This window comes from Rhodofomes roseus, assembly GCF_022264815.1.
Source record: "Rhodofomes roseus strain CIRM-BRFM 1785 chromosome Unknown C8Q71scaffold_13, whole genome shotgun sequence".
Taxonomy (NCBI): Eukaryota; Fungi; Basidiomycota; class Agaricomycetes; order Polyporales; family Fomitopsidaceae; genus Rhodofomes; species Rhodofomes roseus.
In genome coordinates, this window is record NW_025952969.1 from 835,873 (window position 1) to 856,766 (window position 20,894).

General features: G+C 55.6%; 6 protein-coding genes across 6 annotated transcripts; 1 reads left to right on the plus strand and 5 right to left on the minus strand.

The window, feature by feature from the left end:
* Positions 1-701: 701 nt before the first annotated feature.
* C8Q71DRAFT_765681 (glycoside hydrolase) lies at positions 702-4,184 on the minus strand. The gene is made up of 14 exons (XM_047924141.1): positions 3,824-4,184; positions 3,467-3,767; positions 3,350-3,415; positions 3,161-3,292; positions 3,007-3,100; positions 2,895-2,950; positions 2,764-2,836; positions 2,675-2,707; positions 2,465-2,620; positions 1,873-2,411; positions 1,754-1,822; positions 1,204-1,699; positions 944-1,147; positions 702-883 (listed from the first exon to the last, which is right to left on the minus strand). Exons 1-14 carry the CDS (start codon positions 3,957-3,959, stop codon positions 866-868), a joined length of 2,373 nt encoding a protein of 790 aa, XP_047777824.1. The 5' UTR covers positions 3,960-4,184; the 3' UTR covers positions 702-865.
* A 208-nt stretch (positions 4,185-4,392) lies between these two features.
* On the minus strand, positions 4,393-5,597 carry C8Q71DRAFT_812065 (uncharacterized protein). The gene is made up of 5 exons (XM_047926067.1): positions 5,469-5,597; positions 5,334-5,374; positions 5,197-5,276; positions 5,017-5,134; positions 4,393-4,955 (listed from the first exon to the last, which is right to left on the minus strand). The coding sequence occupies exons 1-5, from the start codon at positions 5,532-5,534 to the stop codon at positions 4,712-4,714; spliced, it is 549 nt and encodes a 182-aa protein (XP_047777825.1). The 5' UTR covers positions 5,535-5,597; the 3' UTR covers positions 4,393-4,711.
* A 188-nt stretch (positions 5,598-5,785) lies between these two features.
* Positions 5,786-8,496, plus strand: C8Q71DRAFT_117894 (uncharacterized protein). The gene is made up of 4 exons (XM_047916366.1): positions 5,786-6,036; positions 6,087-7,347; positions 7,406-7,584; positions 7,641-8,496. The coding sequence occupies exons 1-4, from the start codon at positions 5,851-5,853 to the stop codon at positions 8,370-8,372; spliced, it is 2,358 nt and encodes a 785-aa protein (XP_047777826.1). The 5' UTR covers positions 5,786-5,850; the 3' UTR covers positions 8,373-8,496.
* An 827-nt stretch (positions 8,497-9,323) lies between these two features.
* Positions 9,324-12,772, minus strand: C8Q71DRAFT_765691 (glycoside hydrolase; the record flags this gene model as incomplete). Its single annotated transcript, XM_047924142.1, has 15 exons — positions 12,253-12,772; positions 11,902-12,202; positions 11,786-11,851; positions 11,596-11,727; positions 11,454-11,547; positions 11,345-11,400; positions 11,221-11,293; positions 11,136-11,168; positions 10,926-11,081; positions 10,482-10,872; positions 10,335-10,458; positions 10,216-10,284; positions 9,666-10,161; positions 9,404-9,607; positions 9,324-9,344 (listed from the first exon to the last, which is right to left on the minus strand). Exons 1-15 carry the CDS (start codon positions 12,386-12,388, stop codon positions 9,324-9,326), a joined length of 2,352 nt encoding a protein of 783 aa, XP_047777827.1. The 5' UTR covers positions 12,389-12,772.
* A 1,220-nt stretch (positions 12,773-13,992) lies between these two features.
* On the minus strand, positions 13,993-15,931 carry C8Q71DRAFT_765696 (uncharacterized protein). Its single transcript, XM_047924143.1, has 3 exons — positions 15,782-15,931; positions 15,380-15,727; positions 13,993-14,986 (listed from the first exon to the last, which is right to left on the minus strand). The coding sequence occupies exons 1-3, from the start codon at positions 15,905-15,907 to the stop codon at positions 14,252-14,254; spliced, it is 1,209 nt and encodes a 402-aa protein (XP_047777828.1). The 5' UTR covers positions 15,908-15,931; the 3' UTR covers positions 13,993-14,251.
* A 911-nt stretch (positions 15,932-16,842) lies between these two features.
* On the minus strand, positions 16,843-20,246 carry C8Q71DRAFT_117996 (glycoside hydrolase). Its single transcript, XM_047916367.1, has 14 exons — positions 19,917-20,246; positions 19,562-19,862; positions 19,449-19,514; positions 19,259-19,390; positions 19,115-19,208; positions 19,010-19,065; positions 18,882-18,954; positions 18,796-18,828; positions 18,586-18,741; positions 17,988-18,526; positions 17,868-17,936; positions 17,313-17,808; positions 17,047-17,250; positions 16,843-16,987 (listed from the first exon to the last, which is right to left on the minus strand). Exons 1-14 carry the CDS (start codon positions 20,053-20,055, stop codon positions 16,967-16,969), a joined length of 2,379 nt encoding a protein of 792 aa, XP_047777829.1. The 5' UTR covers positions 20,056-20,246; the 3' UTR covers positions 16,843-16,966.
* Between the last annotated feature and the right edge of the window lie 648 nt (positions 20,247-20,894).

Sequence of the window (20,894 nt, forward strand, 5' to 3'; positions counted from 1 at the left end):
GGCAATGGGAGGGGATTTTGTGACGAGAGTACTGGCGGCTGAGTTAACTATGAAGTCGGCCACGTAGTTGCACATGAGCCTATACGAGGCTGTTGAGTGTCTACGACGCTCACAGACATTATCACAATACTTCAACAGCCACTGGGCCTGAGCTGTGAGCACAGTGACTGGATGCAGTCAAGGTGTACAGGATATGCAGCCGGGAATTGCCAAATATGGGCATCACCACACGGATTGATTTTTCCAGCTTGCACTTCTCGGTATATGGACTTCATATATGATACATGGATAGACAGGATAATTAGTTAGACCCTAGTAATTATTCCGTGACTACAGAATATGTTTCAATAGACAAAGAGGACGGTGACCGACTACCTAGGGTGGCCGAGATCCTGGCCGGCGTCAGTAGTACTCGGCCACTCGACTCTCGCGGTCGTTTAATACAGTAGCATTCGGGCTAGTAGTCTAGTACGTAGTCCTATGGGTTGCGATGTTGTAAGTTACCTAGTGAGCGCCGCCAAGATGCCGAGACGCGCATGCGCTATTGGCCGGTGGCTAAATGGATTCCAATCCTTATTTGTGCATGTTGTCTAAAGGCTTGCAATCCTAATACATACAAACAGATTGAGCCACAGGAGGCGCCAAGTCTCCGTCGGTTTGCCTCCGCACCTTCCAGAGCTCCTGCACGAAAGATCTCAACATCTCTTCAACCAGGTCTGATTGATATTAAAACCCAATAAGTAGCGATTAATAAGTACTTAAACTAGTTTTGCACAAGCGTGCGCGCGTACGAATTACACAAAGTCCACGGCCCTTCTAGTATCTACACCTCAAATGTCGAGTCGTGTGATGCATCGCGATATTATTAAGACCACGAAGTCGTCTATTGAGTGGTATCCCGCATCAGCCCAGAAAAGCACAATGAACGGCGAAGTAGACATACCAGATACAGCTTCGTCGAACTCGCGCCGACCTGCAATTGAATATCTCCCTCTGGGATGTACCACAGCTGCCTCTCCGTGCTCCACAACGAAAGGTCCTTTCGGCGAAGAGAGAACGTGACAGTGCGTGTCTCCCCGGGCGCAAGGCCCTTGAGCTTGTCAAAGCCGCGCAACCAGATGCCGAGACTATCGGGGAAGGTAGCATACTGGAGAACAAGCACCGGAATTGGCCAGGATTATGTATGACGTGCACTGCACTCACCAGCTGAGCAACTTCGTTTGCGACCACACCCCCAGTGTTCGTGACTTGCGCCGTCACCGCTGCGATGATATCATACAAACTATTGCTTCCGTCATGCCCTTCGAATGGCTCGTTTGTCTTTTGGATAGTACTGTTGTCCGCCTCGAAAACGCTCTGCACGTAGATATTGCTGTACAAGAACGTCGAGTAGGAAAGACCGTAGCCGAACTCGAAGCGCGGCGTGATGCTCAGGGCACTGAACCAGCGGTAGTCGATCAGCGTCGACTCGCTGAAGTACGCTTGCGGTGCGAGAACCGGGTCGTCCACAATGGTGTCAGGTGGATACTCGTCGAGGGAGTGACCGATCGTGTAGGGGAGCTTGCCGCTCGGTGAGACGTCGCCGAAGAGCACGCTCGCGATGGCATCCCCAGACTCTTGACCAGGGAAATGAGCAGCGATAACAGCTTTGACGTTCGGGTTGTCGATCCATTCTTCCACCAGAACTGGGCCACCAGCACTAGAGGTTAGATCCCGTCAGCATGTTCCGACCGGCGCTGATGGTTGGACCTACTGCATCACGACAATGGTATTGTTGCAGTTCGCCGCCACCGTCTGAATCAGTGTCTCGCCGTCATGATCACTGTCACTGGAGATCAGCCATAGTACCGGACGTGATACGGGGCAACTCACAGGTATAGGGTAGCGCGATCTTCGCCCTCCCTCGTGAACGCACTCACGAATACGATCGCAACGTCCGCGCTCTGGACCGTAGTGCTGATCGCATCGTAGTCCGAGTCGTTGAACACCGCGTACGCCTGCGAGTTCATCTTGCGCGCACGATAGTTGATCGCCTCATACGGTGTAACAACGTACGGCGGGGTCGCCCAGCCAGAGCCGCCGCCTAGAGTCAACGTGCCGTTGATGTTCCAGCGCGGGAACTGAGCGTTGCCCTCGCCGTTCAGGGCGCTCAGCTCGTTGGAGCCTGCGTCGCTTCCGATTATAGCGATGACGCCGGGGGTGCCCAATGGCAGCACGCCGTCCACGTTCTTGAGTAGCGTCGCAGAGTCCTCGCCGATCTGCCTGATGAGCGCCATCGTCTCGATCTTCCGCACGTCATGCCAGTAGGCGTCTTCCGTTGGATAAAAAATCTGATCGACGTTCCACGTCACTGCTGGAGGAGGGTTCGCGGATTGACCTGAGAAGATCCAGGGAGTCAGGAGGCGGATGACCTGCGAGTGCCCGAGATCAGCAAGGGGCCAGCACGTTGAGGACCTCGACGTACCGCGTCGTCCACTCGAGACTCGGCAACTGTCCCGTCCAGGACGTAGGGAATAAGGCCGTCACCCCACCATGCGCCAAGTACGCCGCCAATACCGACACCCGGCATAGAGATGTCGAGTCCGCCGTTGATGAACTCAGCATCACCCCACACTCCTCCCTAGAAACACTGGTTAGCGTCCAGTGGACAAAACTTGATCGGTAATGTACGTACCCAATCAGACATGATACCGCCCTGGAAGTTAAGCTACACATGGGGTTGTCAGACTGGCTCGCATTATACGATTTAGGAAGTCTACACACCTCGCCCTTCAGGATGTTGTTCTGGGTGTAGGCATTGGCGCACGAATGAGTTTGATTGACCTCATTGTACGAGCTATGAAAGATACTGGTGGTAAGCGATGTAGCAGACTTGCACGCAACGTTGTGCTTACCACATCACATAGGCCGTACCAGCGCGAACGGCTTCGGCAAAACCCCACAAGTACAACTATCCCGTATATTAGTTATATATTGTGGGAAAGTGATTCTGCTACGCTCACTCACCTCATGCAGTGCCTTGTCATCGATGTTCGACGAGATGGGAGCCTGCACGTTCACAGGGAAGACTGAGTACGACTCCAGTTGGTTGAAGGAGTTCCTGCGCATCTCATGTCAGAATGGCTCACAAACGATTAGCGAAATGACTAGCGAGTCTGACCTGAATGTCTCTTGCTCATAGCCGATGTAGTGCTTGGATGTAGCGAGAACGCCGGCATCTTGCACGCCCTTGACTGTCAGGTAGGCAGCTTCACCGGTACCATAGGGATCGTCGAAGAAACCCTCGAAGTTGCTAATAACAGAGGTATTAAGACCATATGGCATATCCGTGGAGACAAGTGAAACTCACCGACCGCCGCGCGGGCTGCGTCCGAGCGGACCGCCTGTCACAGGGGAAAGCGCGATGTTTACTCCCCTTCACTAGGCGTGAACGTCCGCTGCCAAATCTCCACCAGTCAAAACTCACTGGTCGAAGAACTCTTGGCCCATCGCGCGCCCACGCTGGTAGATCAAATCCCTATCCCATGTCGCGGCCACCGCCTGTCCAGCTGGGAACTGGGATGCACCCTGGATGAGGCGCACTCCCGCGGGCCCATCCTCCAGGCAGAGCGCGGGGACACCAAGTCGCTCGACTGCACCCGTGTTACCGACGCAGCGACCCGACTGACCGGTGATGACGGTGATCTTCTCCTCAAGTGTCATTTGCGCGACGAGGGCTTGCGCGCTGGAGAACGCGTCCGTCCACGCGTTCCCGCCCGTCGCGTTGGCTGGGTGCGCGGCTCGGTCAGTATACACGCGCAATGGCATGATATGTGATGCGTACGCGCTGGCCATGTCCCGGGCGAGTTGTCGGAGAGCGTGGTCAAGCCCGCGTCGTCGCGCCGTGATGCTTTGGCCGACGAGGGGATGACGAAGAGTAGAAGAGCGACAGTAAGCAAAGGGAGTGTCGCTGAACGCATGGTGCCCACTTGACCGGCCGCGGTAGAACGGGTCCAAACGAACTTCAGAAGCTGTCCGCTCGAGGGACGCTTTATATGGATGGTCACGGTAGACCGTGACCGCGTTTGAGCGCGTCCGGCCTACGAAGCGATGCGCGGCGGCCGTCCCCAGAGCCCCAGCGGGCGGGTTGACCCTCAAACATACATGATACTGTTCTGCCGTGCATCGGTCCAAGAGCACTGAGCAGATCCCAAGTCCGAATGCCCAGTGCAATTGATGCCCTGATCAACATCCGCGGCCGCATCAGAGCGGCGATCATGGCCATGACGTCATGGACTGAGCCTCCGAGTCGTGACTCAGTCGTCGACAAGTCGGCGTCGCCGGGTGACTGACTGCTTTTTGTGTTGGTCGGTTTTGGTGCTGAACGCGCGCTCATGACCGTGAGCCCAAGTTGCGAAAATGTTCGCTCACTTCACCACTCTCCTACAAGTACACAGTCCACGCGATAGTATTCGAGCGATGCCTATCACTCACCCCGCCCGTGGTCCGCGCACTGGCCAATGCATGCCGGCGGCATCATGGTAGAGGCGAGCTGGGTTGACGGACAAGAGCTAGAAGGCGGCTTTGGGGACGTTGGAGGAAGCATTGGCTAGCGTTGGGGCATGGTATTGAGTCTATGGATCTTGGTATTGATGTGTCAACGATGATGAGTAGAAAGCAGCGAGAGAACTCTCGGGCGAACACAGTGACGAGGTAGGCGGAGAACATGATATCACGACTTCAACGCGAACCACGACTTCTGCAGATGACCGTCTGTACCAACATCTGCGCGACCGATGAAGCGATGACCTGATAGAAACGCGGGCAACCATAGCGCGTCATCCTCCCACATTTTGTCGTACGGGATGAAGCGCAGCCCAGACGCATCGTCTACTTGTTTGGGGTTCTGGATGACGTCTTTATGTCGGGCTTCCGTGTCCGGGATGGCGAACCATTCCGGTCGCATCTCTTCTGACCTATGCCGTGCCGATGCCATTGTGAGCAAGAAGATTGTAAGACATCGCTGCCATCGCTCACTCAGTAACCGTGCCTTCGAACTTCTCAGCGTAGTAGACTTCGATATGAGCAGCCTCGGTGATCTCGGGGCTCATGAACAGCAACGTGGCCCTGTGTTCTAGCTGAGCTGTTATTCCCGCTTCCTCCTGCGAAGTGTGTAGCAGCATAAGCATGGAGTTCTGAGTGGTCAAGCAGACGAACAGAGACGTCCCTCGAGCTCCCGCGCTGCTGCCTCGGCGGGCGTTTCACCCTTGTCAACCTTGCCTCCGAAGCCATTGTACCTTCAAGATGGGCCTTGGGCGATGAGTTGTTGATGGGCTACGTGTGAAAGGACCTACAATCCCTTTCCAAAACGTCTCTTCTTGTAGCCAAGGAGCAGCTGCCGGGTCGCATGCAAAATGAGAACGACCAGTGAGGATCATACATTCAACGTCCGCTATCTGCATGGCCCGAGCACGTAGTGTTGTACTGACCTTACCGTCTTGCCTCACGAATGCATTCGTGTACAGCTTCGCTTTAGCAAATGGCAACCAATCCATGGTACCCGACTGGCACAGCAAAGAAAGCGCTTCCAGGCCATCATGTTGCAGTCCAGGTGGTATCCTTGTTGGATTCACAGACATGCTGATACAGTAGATGACAAGCAATGGACTGTTGTGAGTCGGCCGCGACGCTAGATCTGGCGCGGCCGGCGCGTGCCAGCAGCCACCGTTGTGGCCACACAGATCGGAGATCCAGCGTCCCACGGTCAAGTTCAACTGAGTCACCCCTCCCGCGCCATCCACCAACTACCACGTCCTCACTCCTGACCTACGACGTTTGATAACTCTGCAACACAGACTACGAGAGGGCGCAATGGTGTGGAAGGCTGAGTATGCCGCAGAGCTGCGGCCATATATCTCCCAACTTCCTTTCGACGAGTTTATGGAGAGATTCATGCCGGGTCCCGACCTCCCTGTGGCGTTGGCGCGTGATGCCGTCGACACGCTCGAGGCCAAAACGAAGGAAAGGAAGTCCTGGTGGTTAGTATGCCAGAAAATTGTACGTGTTGCACCTGTACGAGATCCGTCATTATTGCTCATGCGTATTAGTGCGAGATGGCCCAGCCTATCTTTGACAACTGCCCGGAAGGCGAGAGACTAGTCGCGAAGCATACTGGCAATTTTCGTGACAACACGGACGACGAAGATCCCAGTGGCTACCTCAAAGTCGACGTTTCTGTCTACCCCGCACACGAGGACGCCGTGAATGATTGCACAGACCCTGACGACGATGACTCCGACTCATACACGGACAACACGGACTGGGGTGCATATGAAGAAGACATACCCGTACTGGATACACCTGAAGCGCGTACCCGCTGGGCGTGGATATCGCTCGCAATCATAGTCAAGATGCGCCACAAAGCCTCGCCATTCGAGTTTATGAACGACATGACCGAGTCATTCCTTCGTTACAACCCACGCGGAAATGGTAAGGCCGATCGCTCTCTCGGATACCTCGCCGAGTGTGTCTCCAAGGTTTTCCGAAGGCAACATCGCCTCCATTGCTTCACGATATACGTCTGCAAAGGCAAGGCGCGCGTGGTGCGCTGGGATAGGGCGGGCGCTGTTGTCTCGACGCCAATCGACTTTGTAGAGGACCCACGGCCGCTACAAATGGTCTTCTGGAGGTACGCGTGCATGACACAGGTTCAACGCGGATTCGACCCAACTGTGTCTCTTGCTACAAAAGCGGAGATCGACGCGATGCGGGCCTGTCAAGCGCCGAATGAGTGGGCCGACAAGTGTCGCCAGGACGCTCTCAGTCAACCTGGTTGGCCTGTGTACAAGGTCAAGATGCCCGCCGAGAGCTTTGTCGACCAGCGTGACTTCAAACCGCTCCTCGACGACATGATCATTAAGACGCGCAACACTATTGACGACCGAATGCCGACTGGAGAGGAACCGTGTTTCCTCGTCGGCAAACCCTTTCATGCCAGCGAGTGGCCTATCGGGCGAGGATACAGAAGCTACGTCACCTATGAGGTGGCTCTGGACCGCTTGGTCGTCGTGAAGGACTATTGGAGACCCGATACACCTGGCCTGATCCCCGAAGGCGAGGCACTGGCAACGCTGAGAAGGAACGGCGTACAGAAAGCACCGACGCCGATCGCTGCTGGCTGTGTGATCTCTGACTCTGGCGACGTTCAAACGACGTACGCGCAGGACTATTGGCCGGCCTATCGGGGGGCGAAGAGTAAGCCGCCTGTCCAGAGGCATTATCGTCTTGTCATAGAGGAGATTGGCTGCCCGCTGGAGTCACACCAAAGTGCAGAGTTCCTCACCAGCCATCTCTACGAGGCTATAGACGGTGAGGATCGCTCGAGTCATACGATGTACGTAACTCGTGCTGAATGCGATCTCCACAGCACACAGACAGGCATGGGAGGTGCGCATTCTCCACCGAGATATCAACCCTCGCAATATGATCATCTACGATGTCGACACGCCTGGAGGGTGTATAACGATCAGCATCCTGGATGGTTGGGATGTCTGTCAAACGGAAGAATTCATCAACGCTGTGACAGCATCGCGTCCTGGTCGCGCAGTGAGTGCTTTTCTCAGCGACCCCTCCCCTCCATTGTACTGACGTTTTGCCGTAAGGGTACATGGCAATTTATGTCTGCCAGGCTTCTGTCGAAGCCCGCCAAAAAGCATGAAGTCGAAGACGACCTGGAATCCTTCGTCTACGTGCTTTGGTGGATGTGCCACCGTTTCTACACCCCGGAACTCCACCTCCGCCCATTATTGCGCTATATAGCGACAACGTACGACAGTTGGCATGACACACACAAGCAGGAGCCTGTCGGCGGTGGCTGGAAATCCAGCTTGATGTCTAATGGAGGAACCGGCGTCATGGGTCGCTTTCGTTCTGACACCGGTACCCCTCTGGACGGGCTGCTCGATGAGCTGAATTCGATTTGCCGCGACCATTACGCTTACGTGGAGCATAGGGAGAGGGTTGACGAAGGACACGTGGAGTATGATCGCGGCCCTATATATGCAATGGCCCGACCATGCCGCCCACCTCGACGTCGGAAGGGTTCATCGCCTTCGAGTTCGCTTTCAGCTTGGAAGCAGCCGGAGCTCGTACCCTTTCCCTGGCTCGCGGACCACGCCGCGATGCTTGATGCTTTTGCTTGCGCATTGTCGGCCCCAGCGCGCGAATGGGCTGCCGTCGTCAAGACCGGTGACACTTTACACAAGGTCGACCCGACCCAAGAGAGCGACTGGGAGTTCTACGAGGGAAGGCGGCCGGACTACGAATGCGATTCAGAATCAATTCACTCGTCTGGTTCAGAAAGCGCGGCAAGTGAGGACGATAATGGAGCATGATGCGGGGTGTTACGGGCGATAAACAACCTCGATGCTGTACCGTTACATGGGAGCATATCCATAGCTTGACAGACGTTACCACTACTACAGAAGTCAACTGACAGGTTCAAATGACACATTGAGCATCTAAGTATCTCTCAGTCACGTTGCTCGCCGGTCCATGAAAGGAGATCCGGCCTCCTCAGGTTGATGCGCGGCGTTCTAAGACAGTACCTTACCATGACTACTGTCACCGCGGGCAAACCAGGTCTTTCGAACTCCGAAAACCCTACGAACATTGGTCCCTCATGGGAACCTTTTGCGAATTTTGACGGACCCAGAACATGCTCCGAAAATGCTCCGAACATGCGTGTTTTCGTCGAACATGCTACGAACATGCTCCGAACATGCTGAAATTTGGCTAAAATACATCATGTTCTGAGGATGTTCGGAGCCCAAATGCCCCCAGAAAAGGTTCCCATGAGGGACCAATGTTCGTAGCGTTTTCGGAGTTCGAACAATTTGGTTTGCCCGCGGTGTGTACCGCTGCGATGTGCTTCACTACAACGCAGACGCTGTACACGCGAACAGCTAAGTATATACATAGATTCTGTAATGCGAGCATCCAACGATACCGCTGTTGAGGTACATATCTACAATGCGGTACGGGAGGGGGGTAGAGGTCAGTACTCAGTGGTAGATGGCGACGGATGTACTGAGGCAGTACTAGTACACTCTGCCACGAACCCACATGTCTCGAACCATCATGAGCTATGTCAGTTCAACTCGTTTGCAACTCGTCGACTCATTGGTTTTGCAGCAATAATTACTACATGTTATTAGGTGCCAGTGGGCACGTGGGACAGAGGATACGAAGGCCCCCAAAGTGATACACAAGCGTGTGCTCGTGCTCGTTACACAATCAATATACAGCCTCCTACAGCTAGCTTGTCCGCGTCATCCGTCGTGATGTCATTGAGACCATGAAGCCGTCTTTTGTGTGGTATTCGAGTCAGCTTGAACCGGCATCACGAAGTGCAAGACAAACGTACCAAATACAGCTTCGTCGAACTCGCGCCGACTTGCAATTGAATCGCTCCGTCTGGGATGTACCACAACTGCCGCTCCGTGCTCCACAGAGAAAGGTCCTTTCGGCGAAGGGAGAACGTGGCAGTGCGTGTTTCCCCGGGAGCAAGGGTCTTCAGCTTGTCGAAGCCGCGCAACCAGATGCCGGGACTATCCGGGAAGGTGGCGTACTAAGGATCAAGCATTAGGACAGACGAAGATTGGGCACGACGTATGGACTGCACCCACCAGCTGAGCAACTTCGCACGCGACCACGTCCCCAGTGTTGGTCACTTGAGCTGTCACCTCCGTAATGATATCGTACAAGCTGTTGCTCCCGTCATACCCTTCGAACGGCTCATTTTTCTGCTGGATCGTGCTGTTGTCCGCCTCGTACACGTCCTGCACGTAGATGTTGCTGTACGAAAACGTCGAGTAGGAAAGACCATAGCCAAACTCGAAGCGCGGCGTGATGTTATATGCACTGAACCACCTGTAATCGATCAGCGTCGACTCGTTGAAGTACGCTTGCGGCTCGAGAACCGGGTCGTCCACAATGGTGTCGGGCGGGTACTCGTCGAGGGCGTGACCGATCGTGTAGGGGAGCTTGCCGCTCGGGGAGACGTCGCCGAAGAGTACGCTCGCGATGGCGTCGCCGGATTCCTGACCAGGGAAATGTGCAGCGATGACAGCGGTGACATTGGGGTTATCGATCCATTCCTCCACGAGGATCGGGCCCCCGGCGCTGAAGTTGGGCTTGGTGAACATGTTCTCTTGTGACAGCAGCAGTAAGACCTACTGTATCACGACGATGGTGTTACTGCAGTTCGCCGCCACCGTCTGGATCAATGTCTCGCCTTCATGATCACTGTCGCAGGAGATCAACCATGGTACCGGACGTGATACGGGGCAACTCACAGGTACAAAGTAGCACGATCTTCACCTTCCCTTGTGAACGCACTCACGAATACAATCGTGACGTCCGCGCTCTCGACCGTAGCGTTGATCGCGTCGTACGCCGTGCCGTTGAATACCGCGTATACTGCGAGTTCGACTTGCGCCCACGATAGTTGATCGCCTCGAACGGCGTAACGAGGTATGGCGGGATTGCCCAGCCAGAACCACCACCCAGGCTCAAAGTGCCGTTGATGTTCCAGAGCGGGAATTGGGCGACGCCCTGGCCTTCCAACGTGCTCAGCTCATTGGAACCTGCGTCGCTTCCGATGACAGCGATGACTCCTGGCGTTCCCAGAGGGAGCGTGCCATTCACGTTCTTAAGCAGCGTCGAGGAGTCCTCGCCAATCTGCCTGATGAGCGCCATCGTCTCGACCTTCCGCACGTCCCGCCAATAGGCATCGTCCGTTTGATAGAAAGTCGGATCGGCGTTCCACGTCACTGCTGGAGGAGGGTTCACGGATTGGCCTGGGAAGATCCAGGGAGTCAGCAGACGGACGACCTACGAGAGCCCGAGATCAGCAAGGGGCCAGCACGGTGAGGACCTCGACGTACCGCGTCGTCCACTCGGGACTCAGCGACTGTCCCGTTCTCGACGTAGGGAAATAGACTGTCGCCCCACATTGTACCGAGCACGCCACCGAAACCGACACCGGGCATGCAAATATCGAGGCCGCCGTTTATGAACTCTGCGTCGCTCCACACGCCTCCCTAGAGACCATAATCAGTGTCCATGATTCAGGATTTGATCAGTGACGTACATACCCAATCAGACATGATACCGCCCTGGAAGTTGAGCTATACGGGGGAGCGATCAGGCTGGCTCGTCTGATTTGGGAAGTCGACACACCTCGCCCTTTAGAATATTGTTCTGGGTGTACGCATTGGCGCACGAGTGAGTCTGGTTGACCTCATTGTACGAGCTACAATTGGTGAGCGATGCAACGCAGACTGACGCGCAGCATTGTGCTTACCACATCACATAACCCGTACCAGCGCGAACGGCTTCGGCAAAGCCCCACAAGTACACCTATACGGTGCATTAGCCACGAAGGCGAGGAACAATGCCTCTGCCACGCTCACCTCATGCAGTGCCTTGTTATCGATGTTCGACGAGATGGGCGACTGCACGTTCACAGGGAAAACTGAGTATGACTCCAAGTTATTGAAGGCGTTCCTGCGTCTCGTGTCAGAATGGCTCAGAAACAACTAGCGAGTTCCTGACCTGAATGTCTCTTGCTCATAGCCGACGTAGTGTTTGGCTGTAGTGAGAACACCGGCATCTTGCATGCCCTTGACGGTCAGATAGGCAGCTTCACCGGTACCGTACGCATCGTCGAAGAAACCCTCAAAGTTGCTGATGGCAATGATATTAAGCCCGAACATAGCACCTGTGAGAGACAATTGAAACTCACCGACCGCCGCGCGGGCTGCGTCCGAGCGGACCACCTGTCACGGAGGAAAGTGCGATGTTGACCCCCCTTCGCCAGGCGTGAACGTCCGCTGACACATCTCTACCGGCGGAACTCACTGGTCGAAGAACTCCTGGCCCATCGCGTACCCGCGCTGGTAGATCAGATTCCTGTCCCATGTCGCAGCCACCGCCTGTCCAGCTGGAAACTGGGATACACCCTGGACCGGGCGCACTCCCGCGGGCCCATCCTCCAGGCAGAGCGCGTGGACGCCGAGTCGCTCGACGGCACCCGTGTTGCCGACGCAGCGACCGGACTGACCCGTGATGACGGTGATCTTCTCCTCAAGTGTCATTTGCGCGACGAGGGCTTGCGCGCTGGAGAACGCGTCCGTCCACGCGTTCCCGCCCGTCGCGTTGGCTAGGTGAGCAGCTCAGTTAGTACACACAGTGTCATAAAGTGATGCGTACGCGCCGGCCATGCCTGGGGCGAATTGTCGGAGAGCGTGGTCAAGCCCGCGTCGTCGCGCCGTGATATCTTTCCCCGAGATGAAGTGGTGAAGAGTGCAAGAGCAATAGTGAGCAAGGAAAGTGCCGTCGAATGCATCGCAACAGCGTGAACGGCGCTTTAATGGGTCCAAGCGAGTTACAGCGACGATCGCTTTATATTATGCATGCGAGGGCATATCTGCTATGCGGCAGCCGCTGATAGCAGCCTGGGTAGAGCCCAAGCCAAGGGTCGAACATCGAAGCCCATGACGTGCAGGTTGGCGACCAGGCGCAGGAGGTCATGCGGACAGGTAGACCATTGAATAAACATTCTGCCGTGAACTATGGTCCGTACGCACACCGGTCCAACAGCTTTTCTTGTGTGCTGAAGGCCGGAATTTGCGTTGATCGCAATGCGCAGTGCTCCCAGGCTGTTTACAAACCGCGGTTAGGATGGGGGACGTGGCGGAGCAGGTGAACCTTGGGGAAGAGCGGGTTGTTGTGACAATGCACGTGTTTGACGTGCGTGCGGCGAAGACGGAGTGTCGAGGTGTCCGATATATGATATTGAGTATGCCCTAGATTTTGACGCGGAAGAGCGATCATGACCCGCGCAGTATGTAAGTAGTGGTCCGTGGAATGCTTCGCGAGGCACAACCTGGCACAAGCCCGCTTCCGGGGCCCCAGGTTGTGTCGGAATGCGGGACCGACTGGGACCGAGCTTGAGACTTTCCTGGAGCAAAGCTTGCCGGACGGACTTAGGCCAGACCCACCCGGGTTGAGCCACCGACGCGTCCCGGCGGCCCGGGCTTTTGTCGGTCAGTCGACCATAAGCTTACATGAGGTCGGCGCCCAGATTTGAGAAACCTATAAGTACCGACGAACTGTACCGTTACACGGGACTGGCACGCACCGGGTCGAAGCTCGGTGCAGAGGACGCTACGAGTTCCGTGATTGCCAAGATATACGCCGAGTGTTGAATGAACGCTGAATGGTTTACCCTGGTCACTACTTCCTGGTCCCTGTAACAATGCTATCTCCAATTGGGGAGTCACAGTGCCATGAATCTTCGCCTATGACCAAGCCAAACATGAATGAGCTTCTACTACTCACCCCACTCATATGCAGAGGGACCTCTGGTCATTCCTGTTGAGTCGCCGAGTACTTAGTAGCACGTTGCAGTCATGAAACACTGGCATCATCATCTTGTCGCCTCTCCTACCGCGCGGACCGGGAGGCTTGACCCAGTGTTTTGATGAGCTCGATGGCGCCACCGTGAGCAATAAGTAAAGGAGACACTCACGGATGTTCAACAGCGCAGGAGCGTTTTGGTGCACGACATACCATCCGGATGTGAGTCTTCGTTGGCACTTACCTATATAGTACTCCTGACCAATATGCAATCTGAGGCGATCCTGTGGACACACAATTCGCGGCGGAACTCACAGAGATTTTACGAAGGCCGCCAGTGCAATATGCAGTGGATATCGCTGACTTCCGTCATGTAATGTTGACTGGTCGCGGAGCGTAGGCCTCAAGCGATGATGATCGCAAGCACCGTGTCGTCCTTCGCCATACTGGAAACCTGCCTAAGAGTCAGTGTCTCATTCAACGAGAGTAGGCCACTCACTGATCGGGTAGGTCAATTCAGCATCGACAGAAGGCGACGTTGTGTACGTCAGCCCACAACGCAGAGACAACTGAGCAACCTTCCTCGGGAGGTACTGGTGAACGGACATTATTATTGGGCTACGCTAACGGGGCTCGGCGATGATGCGTCGTATACAAATACAAGTTCTTGTCCGGGTCAGAGCCTTTTTGCAGAATCTTGGCGGAGGAAAGTTACAGCTTGGTTACAGCGGCTATTCATACATGAACGCGGACGCAAGTCCTGAAGCTTGAATCTTCGTGGCCGATCGCGCCGATCGTCGTTCCAATCACCACCCGCACCTCCTCGTCATCTCCAGAACCGAGCAGATAGTCAGCTCGGTCCGTCCCCGTTGGGCAGATGAGCCGTTCCGCCATTCAAGGACAAGCTCGCCTCTGCGCCCGCCTCCTCGGGCGACTCTTGCACGCTCTCCTGTCGCGCCGCGCGTCCTCGTGGCAGAAGGGATCCGGTCTCTGCAACTCGCGCGCCCCGCTCGACGCTGGCACGTCGACTGTGCCCCTGGCTCTGACTGCGGCTGAAGCTCCCAGATTCCGCAGGCCGTCTGTCCACGCTCTCTCGCCTGGAATACATAGCATTGATGTGGTATGTCGTAGACGGGGAGCCGAAGGATGACGAGAGTGACGGTGGCGGTACCGATGGATAAGAGAGGGTTGTGGCGGCGCCTGGATAGGGACCGGGCGGGTTTGATGTGAGAGATGCCGAGGAGGGAGGCGTTGTAAGGTTCGTAGTGGCACTAGCGTAACTGGTGGGCATAGGAGAGGCGGAAGGCGGGGAGAGCGGGAAGGGCGAAGAGGAGGACACAGAGGATGGCGAGTGCGATAATGGCGTATTGGCTTCGGACATGGCGTTGACTGGGCGGTGTATCTGCGATGGCGGACGCGGGATCGGTACTGGCGTCGGGCGTGAACTCTGCGAGTGTTGAGGACTTGGGATGATCAGGATAGAGGTGGATGGAGAAGAGGTAGATGAGGGAGTTCGGCGGTGGGTGGGTTGGGAGTAGGGATCGGGGGATGCGAGGCCTATGAGATTGTCAACCGGTAGGCCCAACTACACGGAACGGTCTATTCAGTAAAAATGTCGACTGTATAGAGAACAAGGTGATGGCAAGAACGCAAACGGATCATCAAGGAGCTACTAGTGGATGTCCGGGACTGAAGCGACGTTTGGGCGAAGGGTTCTGAGGTGCTCTGGGCGAAGACAGAAATGCACAAACGTAACACATGGGCTGTCCGAAGAAGCTGTACTCTGATATATGCAGACTAATCCTGATAAGTTGCCTCTCGGACAGCCTTTCATCGTTGCCTCTCGGCATGCGTCTTTCACGGTCGGTACGCGGTCGGTACAACCGCGATGCCGACGTAGTGGCACGGAAGAGCTGACGCCCTCCGCCTCTGAATAAGAGAGAAATAGCAAGAGAGAACGCGCAACGTCGAAACTCACCCGCCTCCTGTGCTCAATTAGCTCCTCACGATAGATCTCGTTCAACCGTGTAACGCGAATGTAGTCGCGCTCGGTTTCGACAAGTCTCGTCCTCAGCTGCTCGTTCTCCCTGCGCATCGCCTCAAGCATCGTCTCTGTGGTCGGTTGAGCGGGGTTCCGATAGCCCAGAAATGTCTGCATGCCCAGCCGGGTGTCGACTGGGGAGATGCTGCCGCTGCCGTTGCCATTGACCTGTGCTTGCTGCTGCTGGGCTAGTCGCAGAGCAGATATCTCCCTGGAGAGCCTGTTGACATGGTTCTCCGACTCGGCCTCGAGCGTGTTCTCGAGGGCAATCTTCTCCTCCCGAAGCTGCGAAGAGGTCAACGAGTCATGTCCTCCGGCCCGCCGCTGAAACTAACATACCCGCTCGAGTTTCCGCGAGAGCACGTTGATTATACGCTCTTCCTCGGCCTCATACTGGTTGATGAGGTCTTCGCGACTGCTAGAGCTCGTCGACGAGTAGCGACGAATGGGTGGGGAGACGGACATGTTGGGCGAGAGGCATGAGCGTCGGCGCCACCCCCGCATTTTACACCGCGTCGCTACAGTTCCAGAAAAGGAATGTGCCAGTAGTTCGCCGGCACGCTCCGAGTACTTACTGAGTTACTCCTCCTCGCTTAGTATTACTATTCGAGTCATACAGTTGTAGCTTCGTTGCATATGCCTGCATTTGACTCTGCGACAAACACTCCCTACTCAGGGTTTATGTATCTTTAATTTGGTCCTACACAGTAGACTGTAGCTACGTAGGCTCATGCGTCATCTGGGAATGCTACTGACATATCCGATTCCTCTCCGACGTAGCACCGGATCCAATGGGAAGAACGGGAAGATAGAGATTGCGAGATAGAAATTCGCCGGCTTTGACTTCAGCGCTGCCCTCTCAGTCTACATTTTGACACAAGGCGGTGTAGCATATCTCCTCTGACACAAATTCAAGCCCATCTGTCCCTGACAGCGTGCTACTACCTCGTGTTCAATGTTCAACGTCCGAGTGCTCGACCGGACCCCACTGACATAATCACTGAGGCAGCATGCCACCTTGGACACTGATGGCTTGATCTATCCAGTATGAAGTAGGCAGGACTTCATGCATCTAAAGATCGAAGACCAACTCACCGGTGATGACGATGCTCGCAACGACTTGCAGGTGAGTCATGAGGTACCTGCAGTAGCTATTACGGCGAACAGTGACAAGCAACACACTTACCTCGTACACAAAGTCACTGCAACAAGTACTGACCACCAGAACCGTGGCAGGCACCATGTCCGCCACCAAAGTGCTCATCAAAACTCAGTAGCAACTATGACGCGAACCAACGTGCGGGTAGCTCAAGACACGCATCGCCACTTACATGCCGTGTCCGAAACCTGTTAATGGGCAACCATGCTGTCGGTGCGGGTGAAACTCCAACTCCGTTCAAGGTGCACAAGGGTGTCTCTCTCAACGAAGCGTTTCGTGCAATTTGCAACTCCATGGAATAAACAGCAGAAGATGATCCTTGGGTTTTGTCTCAAGTATCCTGCTAGGTTCAATGATACTTCGGCTCAGTGGGACAACGACGTCGCCTAGAAGATGTTCATGGGTGAGAAGACACAGGAACGATTATGAAAGTGGCAGGACATACCAAGTACAGCTTTGTCGAACTAGCACCTACTTGCAGCTGAATCTCGCCCTCGGGAACGTACCACAGCTGGCGCTCCGTGCTCCAAAGCGACAGATCCTTGCGGCGAAGTGGGAACGATGCTGCCCGGGTCTCTCCGGGTGCCATACCCTTGAGCTTGTCGAAGCCCCGCAACCAGATCCCGGGGCTGCCGGGGAATGTAGCGTACTATGAATTGATCTACTAGTCAGTACAGAACCCCCGAGGGGATGATAGCATCCGATGCTCACCAACTGCGCGGTCTCGGACGCTCGAACGTCCCCGGTGTTCTGTACTTGTGCCATCACCTGCGCAACGATGTCGTAGATACTGTTTGTGCCGTCCCATGCCTCAAACGGCTCGTGCGTCTGCTGGACCGAGGTGGTATCCGGCCAGAACACGCTCTCGACGGAAATGTTGCTGTATGCAAACGTCGAGTACGACAAGCCGTAGCCGAATTCGAAGCGCGGCGTGATGTTGTTCGCGCTAAACCAGCGGTAGTCAACCAGCGTGGACTCATTGAAGTACGCCTGCGGCTGGAGGACTGGGGTGGCGACGATCGTGTCAGGCGCGTAGTCGTCCAGGGAGTAGCCGATTGTGTAGGGGAGCTTGCCGCTTGGGGAGACGTCGCCGAAGAGCACATTCGTGATAGCAGCGCCAGCCTCTTGTCCGGGGAAGTGAGCGGCGATGACCGCAGTTACATTCGGGTTATCAATCCAAGCCTCGACGAGGATGGGTCCACCAGCGCTATTGCAGTATTCAGTCAGCCCAGCTGAACGACTACAACAAAATTGGTTGGTACTTACTTCATCACGACAATAGTGTTGTTGTTATTCGCAGCAACGATGTTGATCAGTGTGTCGGCATCATTGTCGCTGTCGCCGCGCATCAGCACCCGCAACACTCAGGTAGCATAGCCAACATACAGGTACAAGGTCGCACGGTCCTCGCCTTCCCTAGTGAATGCGCTGACGAACACGATAGCCACGTTCGCACTCGGGACCGTCACATTGACAGCATCATACGCCGTATCGTTGAAGATCGCGTACACCTGGGAGTTCAACGCGCGCCCGCGGTAGTTGATAGCCTCGTACGGCGTCACGACGTAAGGTGGGATCGCCCAGCCCGAACCACCACCGAGCGTGAGCGTGCCGTTGAGGTTCCACCCGGGGTACGCGTTCGAGCCTCCGCCGTCGAGCTCACCGAGTTCGTTCGGGCCTGCGTCGCTCCCGACGATCGCGATCACCTTCGGCGCACCGAGGGGCAGCGCGTTGTTGGTGTTCTTGAGCAGCGTCGCGGAGTCCTCGCCGATCTGCCTGATGAGCGTCATCGTCTCCACCTGGCGGACGTCGCGCCAGTACGCGTCTTCTGTCTCGTAGTATTGCGGGTCAGCGTTCCACGTCACTGCTGGAGGCGGGTATGCTGGCTGGTTGGAGAAGATCCAGGGAGTCAGCGTGCGAATGGCCTGAGGAGCACACAGGTAAGCGAGAGGGACAACGACAATAGGAAGGGAGGGGGGCATACAGCGTCGTCCACGCGACCCTCAGTGACTGTGCCATTGGCGATGTACGGAAGGAGGTTTTGTCCCCAGAATGGACCGAAGATGCCTCCGAATCCTACGCCTGGCATGCTCATGTCGAGCCCGCCGTTGATGAACTCGGCATCACCCCAGTCACCACCCTATGAAGGAGCGTGTCAGCATGCAACTGATGAGGGCACATCAAGGATACATACCCAATCTGACATCACCCCTCCTTGGAAGTTGAGCTATCACAGAGAAGGGTGGGTATATGCGCGGGTATAACGATATCGTGACTCACCTCGCCCTTGAGAAGGTTGTTCAGCGTATATGCATTCGCGCATGAGTGCGTTTGGTTGACTTCGTTGTACGAACTGCACCAGCAGAGATCAGTCACAGAGCCAGGCGTGTCGCGTTGTTTGTACGTACCACATCACATAGCCTACTCCTGCGCGGACAGCTTCAGCGAAGCCCCACATGTAAAGCTCCACGGACCAATCAGATAAACTCAATAGATAGAACAATCATGCTTACCTCGTGCAGCGCCTTGTTGTCAATATTGGACGAAATGGGCGTCTGCTCATTCACAGGGAAGACATCGTAGGATTCAGACTGGTTGAACGGGTCCCTGTACAACTCGCGTCAAGTCTGTCAAAGTGACAACTACTTCTACCTTACCTGTATGTCTCCTGCTCGTAGCCGATGTAGTGCTTCGCCGTGGCAAGGACGCCAGAGTCTTGCATGCCCCTCACGGTCATGTACGCGGCTTCTCCCGTGGCGTAAGCATCATCGAAGAAGCCCTCGAAGTTCCTGCGAACGAGGAATCCCATCGATCCTGCGGTCTCAGCGTGCACGAGCTCTGACTCACCTTCCACCGCGCGGGCTCCGCCCGAGGGGCCCACCAGTTACAGGACCCAGAGCTACGTTGACTCCCCTTTAATCCTGTCAGCATCCAGATAATTCCGTTATGATCGCACTTACTGGTCATAGAACTCCTTCCCCATCGCGTATCCGCGCTTGTAGATCAGCTCCCTGTCCCAGGTCGCCGCGGCCGCTTGTCCGGCGGGGAACTGGGATACTCCCTGAACGGGACGCACGCCGGCGGGCCCATCCTCCAGACAGAGTGCCGGTATACCGAGGCGCGGGACCGCGCCCGTCATACCGACGCAGCGCCCCGGTTGGCCCGTGATGAGGGTGACCTTCTCCTCGAGAGTCATTTGCGAGACGAGGGACTGCGCACGCGTGAACGCACTCGTCCATGCATAACCTCCATTCGCATACGCTGCACACATAAATATGAGCCTTCTCGCTGATCAAGTTAAAAAGAGTCACATACGTGGAGGCCATGCTGCAGCCGAGTTGTTCGAGAGGGTGGGCAAGAAAGCACTACTGTCGGCGCGCGGCAGTACATCTCCGAGGATTGGAGAGACGAGCGCGAGGGCGACAGTCAGCAGAGAGAGTGCCGTCGAAGGCATCGTAACGCCAATGGGTTTGCGGGGAGCTCACTTTCCGGGGACGTCGAGGGAGGGCTTTATATACCGCGACGGGCACCGCCAGAGTGCGTCCGTGCTGCAAGCCGTCGCGGCCCCCCGAAGCGAGAGAATGGCGATCTGACCCTTCGCATGCCACTACTCGTTGTGAGAAGGCGAGTAGGAACCACGTGTGGAGGGAACTGGGGCTGGCGCGAGGTCTCTGCCGCCGTCGGTGACCCGTTTTTTTGGCTTTAATTAGGCTCCGTGTAAGAGAGGCATGATTAGCGTCCGATATGGACAGGGAAGCGTTGGCTGCCGCATCGAGCCGTTCTCGTGCGAGCTGACCTAAAAGAATCTGGGAACATGAGGACCTTCCGGATGAAATGCCATTTGGAACGAAGGCATACTTGCAGCGGTCGTGTATCACAGCACACGCATTAAGCGGTGATAAGAATGTTGGAGATGAAACAGGTGGTACAACGATACTGGCGTTCACTGACATGATTGACCAGCCCACAGAAGACGTTCACGTAGAACGCAAACTCCCCCTTGGATAAACGCTCGCCGGCGGCTCGGGAGAATTTCGGTTGATCAACGTCGAGGTGCACGAGCAATAGGATGCGCGAAGTAGTAATTGAGAGGCGACGGCATGAGCATGGGTACACGGGGACGGGTGGGTCGAAATCAGGCATCGTCACGGTGTCGCCAATTGCGTGTCATTCCTGTAGAATACTCGAAATGAGGACATTTCTCCGCATACCGCCAGGTGACACGAGGTAGACACCACTGCAGGGTAGAACAAGGTAGATGAGAGTCCCAGGTATCCAAGGGCTATTAACAAG

Excerpts from the sequence above, each read along its gene's own strand:
- C8Q71DRAFT_765681 (XM_047924141.1), bottom strand. The coding sequence starts at position 3,959 with ATGCGTTCAGCGACACTCCCTTTGCTTACTGTCGCTCTTCTACTCTTC. Across the intron at positions 3,101-3,160 it reads TATGAGCAAGAGACATTCAG|GAACTCCTTCAACCAACTGG; the intron begins GTCAGACTCGCT and ends TGAGATGCGCAG. Across the intron at positions 2,708-2,763 it reads ACAACATCCTGAAGGGCGAG|CTTAACTTCCAGGGCGGTAT; the intron begins GTGTGTAGACTT and ends CCCCATGTGTAG.
- C8Q71DRAFT_812065 (XM_047926067.1), bottom strand. The coding sequence starts at position 5,534 with ATGGATTGGTTGCCATTTGCTAAAGCGAAGCTGTACACGAATGCATTC. Across the intron at positions 5,277-5,333 it reads AGACGTTTTGGAAAGGGATT|GTACAATGGCTTCGGAGGCA; the intron begins GTAGGTCCTTTC and ends CCCATCTTGAAG. Across the intron at positions 5,135-5,196 it reads GGAGCTCGAGGGACGTCTCT|CGGGAATAACAGCTCAGCTA; the intron begins GTTCGTCTGCTT and ends CGCAGGAGGAAG.
- C8Q71DRAFT_117894 (XM_047916366.1), top strand. The coding sequence starts at position 5,851 with ATGGTGTGGAAGGCTGAGTATGCCGCAGAGCTGCGGCCATATATCTCC. Across the intron at positions 6,037-6,086 it reads GGTTAGTATGCCAGAAAATT|TGCGAGATGGCCCAGCCTAT; the intron begins GTACGTGTTGCA and ends CATGCGTATTAG. Across the intron at positions 7,585-7,640 it reads CATCGCGTCCTGGTCGCGCA|GGTACATGGCAATTTATGTC; the intron begins GTGAGTGCTTTT and ends TTTTGCCGTAAG.
- C8Q71DRAFT_765696 (XM_047924143.1), bottom strand. The coding sequence starts at position 15,907 with ATGTCCGTCTCCCCACCCATTCGTCGCTACTCGTCGACGAGCTCTAGC. Across the intron at positions 15,728-15,781 it reads TCTCGCGGAAACTCGAGCGG|CTTCGGGAGGAGAAGATTGC; the intron begins GTATGTTAGTTT and ends ACCTCTTCGCAG. Across the intron at positions 14,987-15,379 it reads TAATTGAGCACAGGAGGCGG|TTGGGCCTACCGGTTGACAA; the intron begins GTGAGTTTCGAC and ends CGTTCCGTGTAG.
- C8Q71DRAFT_117996 (XM_047916367.1), bottom strand. The coding sequence starts at position 20,055 with ATGCCTTCGACGGCACTCTCTCTGCTGACTGTCGCCCTCGCGCTCGTC. Across the intron at positions 19,391-19,448 it reads CGGAGCCCGCGCGGTGGAAG|GAACTTCGAGGGCTTCTTCG; the intron begins GTGAGTCAGAGC and ends CCTCGTTCGCAG. Across the intron at positions 16,988-17,046 it reads GTTCGACAAAGCTGTACTTG|GCGACGTCGTTGTCCCACTG; the intron begins GTATGTCCTGCC and ends AACATCTTCTAG.